Source organism: Phacochoerus africanus, chromosome 3, assembly GCF_016906955.1.
Source record: "Phacochoerus africanus isolate WHEZ1 chromosome 3, ROS_Pafr_v1, whole genome shotgun sequence".
Taxonomy (NCBI): Eukaryota; Metazoa; Chordata; class Mammalia; order Artiodactyla; family Suidae; genus Phacochoerus; species Phacochoerus africanus.
In genome coordinates, this window is record NC_062546.1 from 120,354,372 (window position 1) to 120,369,270 (window position 14,899).

A 14,899-nucleotide genomic window follows, 5' to 3' on the forward strand; every position below is an offset into this window, starting at 1 on the left:
CAGTCAAGGTTTGACCAGAGAACCAGAACCAATAGGGGATCGTGTATTAAGAAGTTTATTGCAGGGAATGGGCCTACATGATTGTTGGGGGCTGGCTGAACTCTCACACATGGAGTGAAACCACTGTCTACAGGTGGAATTTCTTTCCAGAAGCTCCAGCTCTGCACTTAAGGCCTTTGAACTGACTGAACAAAGCCCACCCAGACTATCCAGGATGATTGCCTTTCCTTAAAATCAGCTGGTTATGGACTTTAATCACAACTGCAAAATACTTTCGCTACATCACTTAGACTGGCATTTGACTGAATTACTGAGAACTGTGGCCCAGCCGAGTTGATAGAAGAAACTGAACTTCATTCTCAGAGAAACCCTCTCTGACCACTCAATCAGGAATAGGTCACTCTTGCTAGACTATTTTTCCCCATGGGATAATGGTAGCACCCATCACCAGCTGTACCTCTTTATTTCACTGTCTTTCCTAAAGACTAATTTCCATGAAAGTAAGGCCATATGAGTTTGTCTATCCTCTTAGCACTGACCACAGTACCTGACACATAGTTGGTACTCAAAAAAAAATTGTTGAGTAAATATATGGATGAATTTAGAACACCCTATTGTTTCCAAGCATGTAAATACCTACTCATTTTCAAGCAATATCTGTCTAAATTAATTTGAAACACTTCATGGCATGGGTAATAGACTAGGTTCTCCAGAGAAACAGAAGCACTGGGAGGTAATATATACATACATATTATTTTAAGGAATTGATTACATGATTACATGGAAGCAGACCCCCACCCAGGCTGGAAATTCAGGGAAAAGCTGATATTGCAGTCTCAAATTCAAAACCTACAGGTTGGAAAATGAGGCAGGGTTTCTATGTTACACTATCTTCAAGGCAGGATTGCTTTCTGCAGGAAACCAGTCTTTGCTCTTAAGGCCTTCAATTGATTGGATGAGGCTCACGCATAGAAATTTTTTTTTTTTTTTTTTTGGCGGCCACCCTACAGCCTACTGAGTTCCCTGGCCAGGGATCAGACAGACATAGCTGTGACCTAAGCCACACACTGGATCCTTAACCCACTGTGCGGGGCAGAGATCAAACCTGTGTCCCAGAGCCTGATCCTGTTGTGCCACAGTGGGAACTCCGTTCACACCCATATTTTGGATGGTAATCTATTGTACTCAAAGTCTACCGATTTAAATGTTAATCTCATCTAAAAAAATACCAGAGTTTCCAGTGGCAAGCTGAGCAGGAGGCAAGCAGAAACCAGTATCCATGTGAATGAGTGTTGCAGTCCCTGGCCTGGGTTAAGTGGGTTAAGGATCCAGCATTGAGCTGCAGTGTAGGTTGCAAACACTGCTCGGAGGCTTGGATCCCACACTCCTGTGGCTGTGGCTAGGCCAGCAGCTGTAGCTCCAATTTGACCCCTAATCTGGGAACTTCCATATGCCATGGGTGTGGCCCTAAAAAGCAAAAAATAAAATAAAACCTTCCCTGCAACATTTAGACTGGTATTTGACAAAAATGCTGGGCAGATAGCCTAAGTTGACACAAAATTTACCATCACAGCATGCTTGTAAGAAGGACCATTTCATCAATATTATGGTGTCTAGGGTTTATCAGCTTTTGGGGAACCCAAAAATGAGACCTGAAAATAAAATGTGCTGATTCCAAAATGCAAAAAGAAAAGTATAAGTAGGAATTAATAAAGATTTAATTCGGTGACAAAAAGTAAAACCTTTTCCCTAATAACAAATTAAGTGCAACTCAGTTCTTCTGAACCTAGCAACTATATATAATGGAGGTTATGGTTGCATTTATTTATTTATTTATTTAAGATGGCAAAAAGTTTACATCTTTATTTTCACTAACATCTCACTGAAATTCAGAATTTAAAAGTTTTTATATGTAGATAATAAAGTTCAATATTATTAGCAATAGCTAATATTTAAGCCATTAGAAATCACAAATATTTTATATCATGTCACAGTTGTTGCAGATTTTACAAAATAGCATTTACTCTCACCACTACTTTGAAATTATTACAAACCACTGTTATTTAATGTGGTAAACCGAATATGGTTGCATTTTAATAAGTTTAATATGATGGGAGCTTATTCGTTGCTTAGAGAACTCCTTTCTCCCAGTAATTGCTCTACTGTTTGTCTAGGTCTTTGTGCCACCTGTGGCCTGGAATAAACTCTCCATCTGTTTGGAAACATCCTTCAAGAGCCAATTTAAACATTCCCCCTTCTCCACTTCCCTTGCAAAAAAAAATTCCCTGTCTCTGTGGATGATTGTTTCTTTATTTAGCCACTACAGTGTACAGGTAGTATACTGCACCTATAGTTCTTTAATGAAAGCATTTGCTGCCATTTCCTTCTCCCTAGTTGATTCAAAGCTACTTGAGGGCAGGAGCCATGTCTTATTCATCCTTCTTCCTTCTATTCCTAATGCTTAGCACAGGTCTGTCTTAAAATGGTAGCCCAGGAATTCCCGTCGTGGCTCAGTGGTTAACGAATCCGATTAGGAACTATGAGGTTGTGGGTTCGGTCCCTGGCCTTGCTCAGTGGGTTAAGGATCCGGTGTTGCTGTGAGCTGTGGTGTAGGTTGCAGATGCGGCTTGGATCCCACGTTGCTGTGGCTGTGGCGTAGGCCGGTGGCGACAGCTCCAATTCAACCCCTAGCCTGGGAACCCCCATATGTCAAGGGAGCAGCCCAAGAAATGGCAAAAAGCCAAAAAAAAAAAAAAGATGGTAGCCCAGTAATGCTCATCATTTTAATTATTCAATTGTGTTACCTTCAACTACATTCAGCCAATCAGCTTTATCCCCCAGGCTTTAACTTAATTTAATCTTCATAACAATTCTGTTGATGACAACAGAACAATTCTACTGAATAATAGGCATTATTATATCTTTTTTTTTTTTTTTTTTGGTGGCATACATGGCATGTGGATTCCCAGGATGGCGATTGAACCTGTTTTACAGCAGTGACAATGCTGGATCCTTAGCACTGAGTTACCAGGGAACTCCTATTACATTTTTTTTTTTTAATGGCTTCGACAATGCTGGATCCTTAACCTACTGCTCCCAGGGGATTGAACCCTCACCTCCACAGCAACCTAAGCCGAGGCAGTCGGATTCTTAACCCACTGCACCACAGCATGAACTCCATGTCTAATTTTAAGATGAAGGCATTCAGAATCAGAGAGGTGAAATGTTTTGCTCAGAGTTTCCCAGCTACCAGGAGGCTACCTTTCATGTTTCTTCTGCTGTGTAGAGCTCTCTGTCACTAGCAGGTGGTCCTTGCCCTTAAGATGCTTTTATATCAGGCTGTCCTCTTCCATCCCTTATTTAAGGCAGCTTGCTCTTGCATGCTTGCTCAGAGATGAAAAATGGCTGGTCTAGGACAGCCTGTAATGCTCTGGGCTCAGTGGATAAATCTCTACCAGCCAAGAGATGGACTTTTATTCTTGTCTTGCCTTTAAGCTGTGTCTTTGGCCTTTCTTGTCCACACCCCAAAGAAAAGCTTCTTTTTAAATGTTCCTCTTCACATTTTTGCTTCCTTAAAACCTTTTGGAAAAAAATTTTTTTTTTTTGCCAAACCCACAACCTGTGGCAGTTCCTGGGCCAGGGATCAAACCTGTGCCACAGCAGTGACAATGCTAGATCCTCAACCCACTAGGCCACCAGGGAACTCCAAAACCTTTGAATTTTAACAAGTCATTATTGAGTACATCACATGTACCCAGCACTGTTCTATGTGCAGGGAATATAGCAATTAAAAAAAAATTTCCTATGTCTAACTGAATCACTTTGTTGTACAGCAGAAATTAGCACAACAGTGTAAATAAATTATACTTCAATAATACTTTAGAAAAAACAAACAAAAAAACCCCAAAACAAAATTCCTCCCTTGTAGAGCTCACGTTAGAGCAAGCAGATGGGCAATAAAAGAACTGAGAAATAGATCTATAAGGGGTGGGAACAGATACTATGGAAAAAAAAAAAAGAAAAAGAAAAGAAGAGAAAGAAAGAAAGGGGATAAGGAAATAACAGACAGAGCCTAAGGAGGGAATGGTTGGGTCTCCCTGCCTCACAGTTCAGGATCTTGCTCCCTGTCCCCAATCCAGCATGTTGACAGCCCACAATGAGAAAATGAGATTTTCTGTTAACTTAGTGAAGAAAATATGACAGTCAGATGACTGGAAAGGCAAATACTGCAGTATGTGAGCAAAATCAAAACTTCTGAAAGCAACGCTTTTCCTACACGTCATTAAGCAATAGAACCCCAAATGTGTTTTGGTTTCTATAGTGAGTTCCTTTTGTCAGAAGGCCAACTTTTACACTGCTTATCTCCAGTGTTCTTGTTTGCCTTTTGCTCACCTAGGCCATCCTAAACCATATAAAAAGATCAAAGAGAGCCCGCTTGGGGCATCTCTTCCAGGACAGCACCAGCTAAGGACTCTGGAAAGGACAATATCTTTTGTTCCAGTTCCTGATGGATTGGCTTCAGCTGTTCTTTCTCCATCCTGTATTATTTTATCAAGGGGCTGCTTTTCCTTTTGCACTTCTGTTTAATTATCTCTGCATTATGGATTCATTTTCCACTCGTGCCAGGTAGGTCTGATGGCTAATTTTGCTCTTATGTCTGTGAATACTGGAGTAGATCAAAAAGCCCAGATTGGAGTGCAGATGTGAATATAAAATATTAACTACACTGGTTGTTTTTAAGTTATCACCACTGCCACTGATGACTGATTGCTTGAACAGAAATATGTCCAATAGAGTGAATCAGAACTAGAACTTGACATCATGTCTGGATTGACCCAGCCAGAGTTGCACAGGTCCACATTAAGTGGGAAAAGGTTGAAAATAAACTGGGGAGAGATGTATGTTGAGATGGTACAGGTATTCCCCAAATGGGTACATCCATATGCCCCAGATGTTTCTGAAGAATTCTATCATTTTCAATAAAAATAAATTTTATTAAATATAAAACTATGTGATTTTTTAAAACGCCTTTGTATGATTTCTCAGAGAAATGAAACAAGTCAAAACAAATTTTTCTAGGTTAGCTATATCTCAACCTGGGCTCCAATTATTATTGTCACTAGAGATTTGATTAACTTGATTGAAATAATTTTTTATAGCTAATAAACTCAATACACCAGAGGTAGTCCCTATTTTTTTTAAAAAAAAGCTTTATTGGAATATCTTTTGTAAAGTGAAAAATCTATTGCCAAAGTTCTACCTCCTAATAATTCACTTATTTCTGAAATTAGGATTTGTATATATCGGGGATTCTTAAATAAAGTCTAGCTGTCTGTAGCAATCAGGATGGCTGAGTTTGATAAACTACGGTAGATTATTACATGTTCACAACTCTTTGACAGCCCCTTACCTTTGTTTGGGAGATGAGGGAAGCAGTTGTTAAAAAAAAAAAAAAGAAAAAAAAAAAGGAGATCCTGTCGTGGCGCAGTGGTTAACGAATCCGACTAGGAACCATGAGGTTGCGGGTTCGGTCCCTGCCCTTGCTCAGTGGGTTAACGATCCGGCGTTGCCGTGAGCTGTGGCGTAGGTTGCAGACACGGCTTGGATCCCACGTTGCTGTGGCTCTGGCATAGGCTTGGCAGCTACAGCTCTGATTAGACCCCTAGCCCGGGAACCTCCGTATGCTGTGGGTGCAGCCCTAGAAAAGGCAAAAAGACCAAAAAAAAAAAAAAAGTTTCCTATTGATAAAGAATCACAAACACTAGGAGTACCCTTGTGGTCCAGAGGGTCGAGGATCTGGTGTTCACCTCAGTGGCTGGGCTCACTGCTATGGTATGGGTTCAATTCCTGGCCTGAGAACATCTCTATGCTCAGGTGCGGGGGGGGGGGGGGGGGGGGGGGGGGGGGGGGGGGATCAGACTCATGCAAGATGAATGCAAAAAATAAGGGTTAATTCCTGTAGGTTAAGATTGCTGGCTTTGGAGTCAGCCTGGTGAGTCATGACACCCCCCTCACTGCCTGGGTGTCCTTTGTGTATGTGAATAAACTGAGTTTATCTGTAAAATAAAATGGAAATAATAATGCCTACCTCATGGGATTATTTTAAGACTTAAATAAAGATGTTTCTTATAAAGGGGTTATTAGCATAATACCCAGAATAAAATAAGCACTTAAAAAGAATCATGCATTCTGCACTGTCCATGTGTGCACATTTTAATGTTTACAGATTCTCAGGACAGTTACTTCTGGGAAGAGTACTGTTTCATGTTTCACTTCTGCGGTATAAAGAATAAACATTTTCCCTTATTTTATGATGGCAGGGAGGCGAAGGCTTGGGACACAGTGTTTATCAGGGCGGGTGGGGGAGGATTCACTCCTAAGCATAGGTTCAAAATGCAGCTCAGGAAACTGCAGGGCCTGTGGAATAGAATTTCTCACACCCAGACACCTACCATCTCCCTCAAGAATGAAAGAAATTCTTGCAAAGGCATGTGCATCAGCACCAAGAAGCTGTGATATAGAGGAGTTCCTCTTTTTTTTTTCTTTCTTTTTTGGCCACACCCATGGCATATGCATTGAACCTGTGCCACAGCAGTGACCAGAGCCATGGTAGTGAAAACACTGGAGCCTTAGCCCGCTGAACCACCAGGGATCTCCTGAGAAATTCCTCTTTGATTCACTTTTCCTGTCCTGGACCACTCAGTCCCTGTTTCACAATTTTTTTTTTCCTAACCTCTTTGTTCAGATGTATTAATTAGGTACCAATTAAAAGGAAAAAGCAAACACATCTTCACACATGGAAAGAGGAGCCAAGTCCTAATAATGTGGGATCTTTGGGGCCTTTGCAGATTCACTGGCTTCCAAAGGAGGCACATTCCCCAAACCACTTCATTGATGTGGGTATTTCCAGCATTACAGAAAGTGCTAAATCATGAGGTCTTAAAGGGCAATAAAGAGAATTAAGGGCAGATGTAAAGACAAATATCATATGATATTCCTTATATGTGGAAACTTAAAAAATAATATGAAGAACTTATTTACAAAACAGAAATAGACTCAGAGACATAGAAAACAAACTTACGGTTACTAAAGGGGATGAGGGGATTAGAGATAAATTAGGAGTTTGGGATTAACACATATACACTATTATATATATAATAAACAACAAGGGCCTGCTGTATACCACAAGGAACTATATTCAATATCTTATAATAACCTATAATAGATAAGAATCTGAAAAAGAATATATATATACATATATACATAACTGAGTCATTTTGCTGTATATTTGAAGCACTATGTATCAACTATACTTCAATAAATTAAAAAAAAATGGGGGTTCCCATTGTGGCTCATTGGGTTAAAGACCCAACATTGTCTCTGTGAGGATGTGGGTTTGATCCCTAGCCTCACTCGGTGGGTTAAGGATCCATCGTTGCCTCAAACAGTGATGGAAGCAGCAGGCGCAGCTCTGATTCCACCCCTAGACTGAGAACTTCCATATGCTGCAGGTGTGGCCAGAAAAAGGAAACAAAACAAAATATTATACTCAAGGACCTACCATATATAGCACAAGGTAATCTACTCAATACTGTGTAACAATCTATATGAGAAAAGAATCTGAACAGGAATGGATATATGTATAACTGATTTACTTTGCTGTACACCTGAAATTGACACAACTTTCTAAGTCAACAATAAAATTTAAGTCCAATAAAATTTAAGTCCAATAAAATTTATTTAAAACCCCCCAAAATATTATACTAATGATAGCTTTATTCAAAGCACATATTATATGATTTTATTTGTATTAATTAGGAGAGTAGGCTAAACTATGTATGCATTTGTCAAAAATTACTAAATAGGATGTGAGGGAGATCTGGCTGTGACATCTGTCACCTTGTTGATTCCCAGAGTTGTTTCAGCTGATCTGGTGGGCTAGGTTGGTGTTCCCTTTCTTCCTCACCGCTCTATGTGTGTCCCTCCTGAAGCTGCACCCTGAAGAACCCCCTTCCTGAGGTACAGATTGTTAAACAATACAGTTAGAGGGGCTGTAATTGAATTTGCAAATAGTTATCAAAGGGAGGTACTGAGTCCCCCGCCCCCACCTCTAAGGCCCAGGGCAGTGCCACCCTGTGAAGAGGAAGAGCCTCACCTGGACATGGTGATGCCTCCATCCCCGTCATTTTTGTGGAGAGGCAGCGGTTACCTGGCCGGGGGTGGCCCTAATGGGAAACATTCTGGACCTGTCCCACAGGATCGTGGGGAGCAGGTGTCAAAGAGGGGTGCCCGGTGTTGTCAAGATTTGTCTCCAGAGGAAGTGGTTTACAAATCGACTCTGGCTCTTCCCCCCACGTTTCTCTCCTTCAGAAGAACACAAGGAAGGCACCAGAGTGACAACAGGGTGACTCTTGAAGGAGGGTGGGTGCGGCCCACCTCCATTGGTTTCCCAGGGTGAATTGCCATCTGGAGTGACTTAGGTGTCGCTGTGCCGGGTGCCCTGTGTTTCAGGTACCTCTTCCTCCTGGCGGGAGGGGGCGCACTGGCCGTGGCCGCCATGGGTGCTTTCGCTGTGCTGGTCTTCGTCCCGGCTCTGGGCGCCGTGGTCCTGATCCACTCGCTCGGCCCCCGGCACGTCCACAGGCCGACCTTCCTCTTTCAGATGAGCTGGCAGACGCTGTGCCATCTGGGACTGCACTACACGGAGTATTATCTGCAAGAATCTCCTTCCACAAGGTAAAGCGGCCCGGTTCCTGTGCTGGGACCCAGCACGCCAGGGGTTTGCTTGCACCTGGGCGGAGGTGGAGAGCACCTGGGTGTTGAGTTTGAATCCGATTTCTTCCACATCTCAGCAGTGTGATCTTGAGTGAGTCACTCAACCTCTCTCAGCCTCGGTGTCTTTTTCTGAAATAAAGGATGTGTGTGTGTGTGTGCGCGCGCGCGCGTGTGTGCATGTGTGTGTTTTGGGGGGAGAACAATACCTATCTTGCAAGCCTCTTATGTTATAGGTAATGAATACAAGTGTAATTATGCAACTAACATCCTAATGACTACTATGTGCTGCCTGTGTGGCACATTGCCTGGCATTATCGTAATTGTCACTGTGCCAGAAAAAGGGGGTGGGGACCAGGAGTCCTGAGGCCTACAGATGAGGCCAGCCTGGAGGTGACTAAGCACAGGACGCATGCCTTAGTGTAGGTGGTTCAGACACATTGCTAGCAGCCTCCCCTCCCTTGTCGCAGGACAGGGAAGATTTAAATATACTGTAAACCTTTGCTGCCTTCCCACAGCACCTGCTTTGCAGGAGTTTAACTTTCATTGAGACTCAGCTGTTCCAACCTTGAAAAAGAGAAGTCACCCAATCCAGGGAAAAAAAAATCAGATGCTAAATAGAATCTAGGGAATGTATTTTCTGGATCAGTGAGCTCACCAAGATTAGAGGGAAACAAGTACCTCCGTCATCCTGAGGTGTGCTGCGCCCTCTGTTACCACCGCTGGTCTGGCTCCATGGTGGCTCAGTGAACTGGAGCCATGCCCTGTCCAGGACTGTCACTTCTCTGATTCCAGCTGCCACTGGTTCCTCCTTTTGCCATCCTCCCACACCCAGAATCCTTTCCTTTGTTCTGACTCTTTTCACCAAAGACTACAGGGCCTGCTTCTCTGAAGAAAAGACAAGATGGTGGGTGGGTAGTGAGTGGACAGTACTGACTTAGGATTTCAGGAGGAAGCCAGACATGATAGGGGCTGGAGAAGCAAGTAGAACAGGATCTGGCTGGATGGGAGGGAGACCGAGCCAGAGCTGAGTTGGGAAGATGCATTACGTTGCTCTGGCTCTCATACAAAATACTCAGACACAGTTGGCTTCAATAACACACGTTTATTTCCTCTGGAGGCTGGAAGTCCAAGGTCAAGGTGTTCTCAGGTTCGGCTTCTCCTGAGGCCCTTCTCCTTGGCTTGTAGGTGCCTTCTTCTCCCTGTGCTTTCACATGGTTGTCCCTCTGTGTGTGTGTCCTGATCTCGCTCTCTCTTTTTTTTTTAGAGCTGCACCTGAGGCATATAAAATTTCCCAGGCTAGGAGTTGAATCAGAGCTGTAGCTGCCGGCCTACGCCACAGCCATAGCAATGCCAGATCTGAGCTGTGTCTGTGACCTACACCACAGCTCATGGCAACACCGGATCCTTAACCCACTGAGCGAGACCAGGGATTGAACCTATGTCTTCATGGATACTAATTGGGTTCATTACCCCTGAGTCACAATGGGAACTCCCTGATCTCTTCTTACATGGAAACCGGTCATTTTGGATTAGGGCCCAATCCTCAAGACCTCGTTTTACTTTAATCTTTAAAGACTCATCTCCAAAAAAGTCACATTCGGAGGTATGGCAAGTTAGGACTTCCAACATATGAATGGGGTAGAGGGGGAGGGGCACAGTCAGCCCTTAACAGAAGGTGAGTGAACAGGGATTGGTGGCGTTTGTCGGCAACTTTGCTGACTATTAGGATAAGTCAAATAAGGGGGTCAGTTGTCGTTAAGTTCTCAGACACCACAGATAGAAACAGCAGTGGTCAGGAACCAGTGCCATTTTCTTCCCGTGGGACAATATTCCTGAGTGTAGAGTGTGTCACTCTACAATTTTCATTAATTTTCTCCATGATAATCTTGCCAAGAGGACCTTCTGTACTCGGTGATGGTGAGGCTGGAACAGCTCAGGTGACTAGTTAAGAACACACCCAACTTGCTAATGACTCAGCATACCCCTGAACCTCTAGCCTGACTCACTATTCCTCAGGCCCAGTCCCAGAGCCTGCAGAATCTCACAGTCAGAGACTGGTTCACATTCCAAATCTTCAACTCCCTGTAATCTCTGTAGGAAGAACTAAGATGAAACACAACTAAAGCTTCATTTCTTCCATGGCAATTTTCACCCAGACCCCTGATCCTAAGCTTTATAAGCTATTCCTAGAAATACTATAATCAATATTTCACCACAATATTCCTTGTCATTATTCTATTTGACTCTCTGAGTAAGGATGCATTTCCCCATTTAGCTTTCCATCCTGCTCAGAGGAGCTTGTGGTTCTGAATTAACCCAAGAGTCTTTGCGGGGGCACGGCAAGCCATGAAATTGGCAGTAATTGTTTAGAGCTACCTATTTGCCGTGGGTCTTGTGTGAGAGATTGGAAGGAGATAAACATGGAGTTTTTGGTTTGTTCATTTCCTTATTTAATGGTCACACCTGTACCATATGGAAGTTCCCGGGCCAAGGACTGAATCTGAGCTATAGCTGCAACCTATACTGGATCCTTTAACCCACTGTGCTGGGTGGGGGATTGAACCCTCGCCTCTGCAGTGACCCAAGCCGCTACTGTTGCATTCTTTTTTTTTTTTTCTTTTTTTGCTATTTCATGGGCCGCTCCCGCGGCATATGGAGGTTCCCAGGCTAGGGGTCGAATCGGAGCTGCAGCCACCAGCCTACGCCAGAGCCACAGCAACGCTGGATCCGAGCCGCGTCTGCAACCTACACCACAGCTCATGGCAACGCCGGATCGTTAACCCACTGAGCAAGGGCAGGGACCGAACCCGCAACCTCATGGTTCCTAGTTGGATTCGTTAACCACTGCGCTACAATGGGAACTCCTGCTGTTGCATTCTTAACCCACTGTGCCACAGCAGGAACTCCTGAATGTGGAATTTTTTTTTTACATTAAAAAACAAAATCTCTGAGCTTCCTCTGTGGCACAACACGATAGATGGTGTCTTGGGAGCCCTGGGACATGGGTTTGACCCCAGCCTGTCACGGTGGGTTAAGGATCTGGCGTTGCTGCAGCGTCTATAGTTTGGATCTGATCCCTTGCCCAGGAGCCCCACATGCCATGGGGTGGCCAAAAATTAAAAACAACAAAATGAATCTCTTTCAGGTTCTGCATCACTCTTTCTTCCCTCATGCTCTTGACCCAGAGGGTCACATCCCTCTCCCTGGACATTTTTGAGGGCAAAGTGGAGGTGGCATCGGAAGCTATAGGAAGCGAGAGTTCTCTGCCTAAGCGTCTGTGGAAGGCACTGCCCTATTGCAGCTACTTGCTCTTTTTCCCTGCTCTCCTTGGAGGCCCTCTGTGTTCCTTCCAGAGATTTCAGTCTCGTGTTCAAGGGCCCAGCAGTTGGGATCCCAGGCACTCTCTCTGGGCTCTGACCTGGCAGGGGCTGCAGATTCTGGGACTAGAGTGTCTGAAGGTGGTCATGAGGTGGGCGGTGAGCGTAGGGGCTGGATTGACTGATTGTCGGCACCTGCAATGCGTCTATATCATGTGGTCCATGGCTGGGCTCTTCAAACTCACCTACTATTCCCACTGGATCCTGGATGAGTCCCTCCTCCAAGCAGCGGGCTTTGGTTCTGGGTTTGGTGGGAGCACCGGTGAGGAAAGTTTTGTCCCTGATGCAGACATTTGGATGCTGGAAACCACCCACAAGCTATCCCTATTCACCAGAAAGTGGAACCAGAGCACAGCACAGTGGCTCCGGCGCCTCGTTTTCCAGCAGGGCAGGACCTGGCCCTTGCTGCAGACATTCGTCTTCTCCGCCTGGTGGCACGGACTCCACCCAGGGCAAGTGTTTGGTTTCCTCTGCTGGGCTGTGATGGTGAAAGCCGATTACCTGATCCACACCTTTGCCAAGGTATCCATCAGGTCCCAGCTGATGTGGCTGCTCTACAGAACTCTCACCTGGGCCCACACACAGCTCATCATTGCCTACATAATACTGGCTGTGGAGGCCAGGAGTCTCTCCTCTCTCTGGCTGCTGTGTAATTCTTACAACAGTGTCTTCCCCATGGTGTACTGTATTTTGTTTTTTCTATTAGCAAAGAGAAAGCATAAATGTAACTGACATCTTTCCCCAGCCTTCACCTTATACACCTATTGAAACAGACTTTAGAAAGTGCCAGATGAGGAGTTCCTGTCATGTGCAGCAGAAACGAATCCGACTAGGAACCATGAGGTTGAGGGTTCGATCCCTGGCCTTGCTCAGTGGGTTAAGGATCCAGTGTTGCCGTGAGCTGTGGTGTAGGTCACAGATGTGGCTCGGATCTGGCGTTGCTCTGGCTCTGGTGTAGGCTGGTGGCTACAGCTCCGATTCAACTCCTAGCCTGGGAACCTCCATATGCCGTGGGTATGGCCCTAAAAGGACAAAAAGACAGACACACATACACACAAAAAAGAAAGTGCTAGATGGTGCCTTGAAGATGCATGTGCTTGAGCCTTTCCACAATAAAAGTGTTTAAGTATTGAATGTCAGAGTTACCGTCACGGCTCAGTGGTTAAAGGATCCGACTTGGAACCAAGAAGTTAAGGGTTCGATACCTGGCCTCGATCAGTGGGTTAAGGATACAGCGTTGCCATGAGCTGTGGTGTAGGTCACAGACGCAGCCAGCAGCAACAGCTCTGATTAGACCCTAGCCTGAGAACCTCCATATGCCCTGGGAGGGGCCCTAGAAAAGGCAAAAAGACAAAAATAAATAAATAAATAAATAAAAGTATTGAATGTCTATACCTGATGCCTTGGCATAGGGATTTGCGTATCTACTTTAATAAGCTATTAATAATGTTACTACGGATTGAGAAAAGAAAAAGACATGATTTCCTCCCTTAGGTTTACAGTTTAGGTGTGGAAGTAAAGTTTAGGTTTAATATGATACATAAAAACATACGGCACTGCAAACCAAATGGGAAATCGTATATACAGATGATTTCCAACTTAAGATTTTTTTTTTTTTGGCCGTGCCCGCAGCATGTGGAAGTTCCCAGGCCAGGGACGAACCCGAGCCACAGCAGTGACAACACTGGATCCTTAACCACTGAAACCCCCTGATGGTTTGAGTTACGACTTTTCGACTTTACAGTACTGCAAAAGCAATACGCATTCAGTAGGAGCCATACCTCTTTGAATTTTGAATTATGATCTTTTCCTGGATGGCAATTTATGATGCAATGCTCCCTAGTGATGCTGGGGCAGGGCAGCCGCAGCTCTGAGTCAGTCACGTGATCATGGGAGTAAAGAACTGATACACTTCCAACCATTCTGGACTCAGACAACATCCACTTTCAGTACAGTATTCAATCAATTACATGAGATATTCAACACATTAATACAAAGAGACATTGTGTTAGATGATTTTGCCCAACTATAGGTTAATGTTAAGTGTTCTGAGCATGTTTAATGTAGGCTAGGTTATGATGTTCTGTAGGTTAGGTGTGTTAAATGCATTTTCAGCTTATGATGGGTTTATCAGGGTGGAACCCTATTATCAGTGGAGGAAGATCTGTATGTGGACATCCAAAAATTGAGTGTCCAAGAGGTCCACTTGGTCCTGGAATATGAATTTAGCAAGACAAAACCAACAACAAAACAAAACATAAATCATATTATCATACTGATTTTTCACATGATCTAGAGACTCATCCCTCTCTACAGGTAATCGGAAAAACTTGGTTTAAAAAATGGAAAGGTTGATATTACATCAGAGATATGTTAAACCAAAAATCCAGTGAAGACTAGATAACCACTTACATCACTGCTAATTGCAAAACTGACTCATGAAATATGTCCCACAAAGAGATCAGTAACAAAAGTAAACATTGTTTTGGTACAGCCTTGAGGGTCTGGTCCTTTTTCTTGGCATATCCTAAATAACTTCCTCTGTTAGGATTTAAAATACACCAAGAGAAAGATGTAGGACTCCCAAGTTACAGTGAAGCAATTATCACTATAACTAGCATTTCCCCAGTACTACTACATCAGTGGATCACCTGGATGATGATATAACTTACTTTTTTCTTTAACTTTAACTCACCTCACTTTATTATTATTATTTTTTTTTCCTTTTTAGGGCTGCACCCATGGCA

General features: G+C 43.8%; 1 protein-coding gene across 1 annotated transcript; it reads left to right on the plus strand.

The window, feature by feature from the left end:
• Positions 1–8,161: 8,161 nt before the first annotated feature.
• On the plus strand, positions 8,162–13,546 carry MBOAT4 (membrane bound O-acyltransferase domain containing 4). Its single transcript, XM_047770240.1, has 3 exons — positions 8,162–8,261; positions 8,481–8,736; positions 11,921–13,546. The coding sequence occupies exons 1-3, from the start codon at positions 8,162–8,164 to the stop codon at positions 12,882–12,884; spliced, it is 1,320 nt and encodes a 439-aa protein (XP_047626196.1). The 3' UTR covers positions 12,885–13,546.
• The last annotated feature ends 1,353 nt before the right edge of the window (positions 13,547–14,899 follow it).

What these genes read in the sequence shown, in the direction of transcription:
- MBOAT4 (XM_047770240.1), top strand. Translation starts at nt 8,162, where the DNA reads ATGGTGATGCCTCCATCCCCGTCATTTTTGTGGAGAGGCAGCGGTTAC. An exon ending in TGGACCTGTCCCACAGGATC is followed by an intron (nt 8,262 to 8,480) that starts GTGGGGAGCAGG and finishes GGAGTGACTTAG; the next exon opens with GTGTCGCTGTGCCGGGTGCC. An exon ending in CAAGAATCTCCTTCCACAAG is followed by an intron (nt 8,737 to 11,920) that starts GTAAAGCGGCCC and finishes AATCTCTTTCAG; the next exon opens with GTTCTGCATCACTCTTTCTT.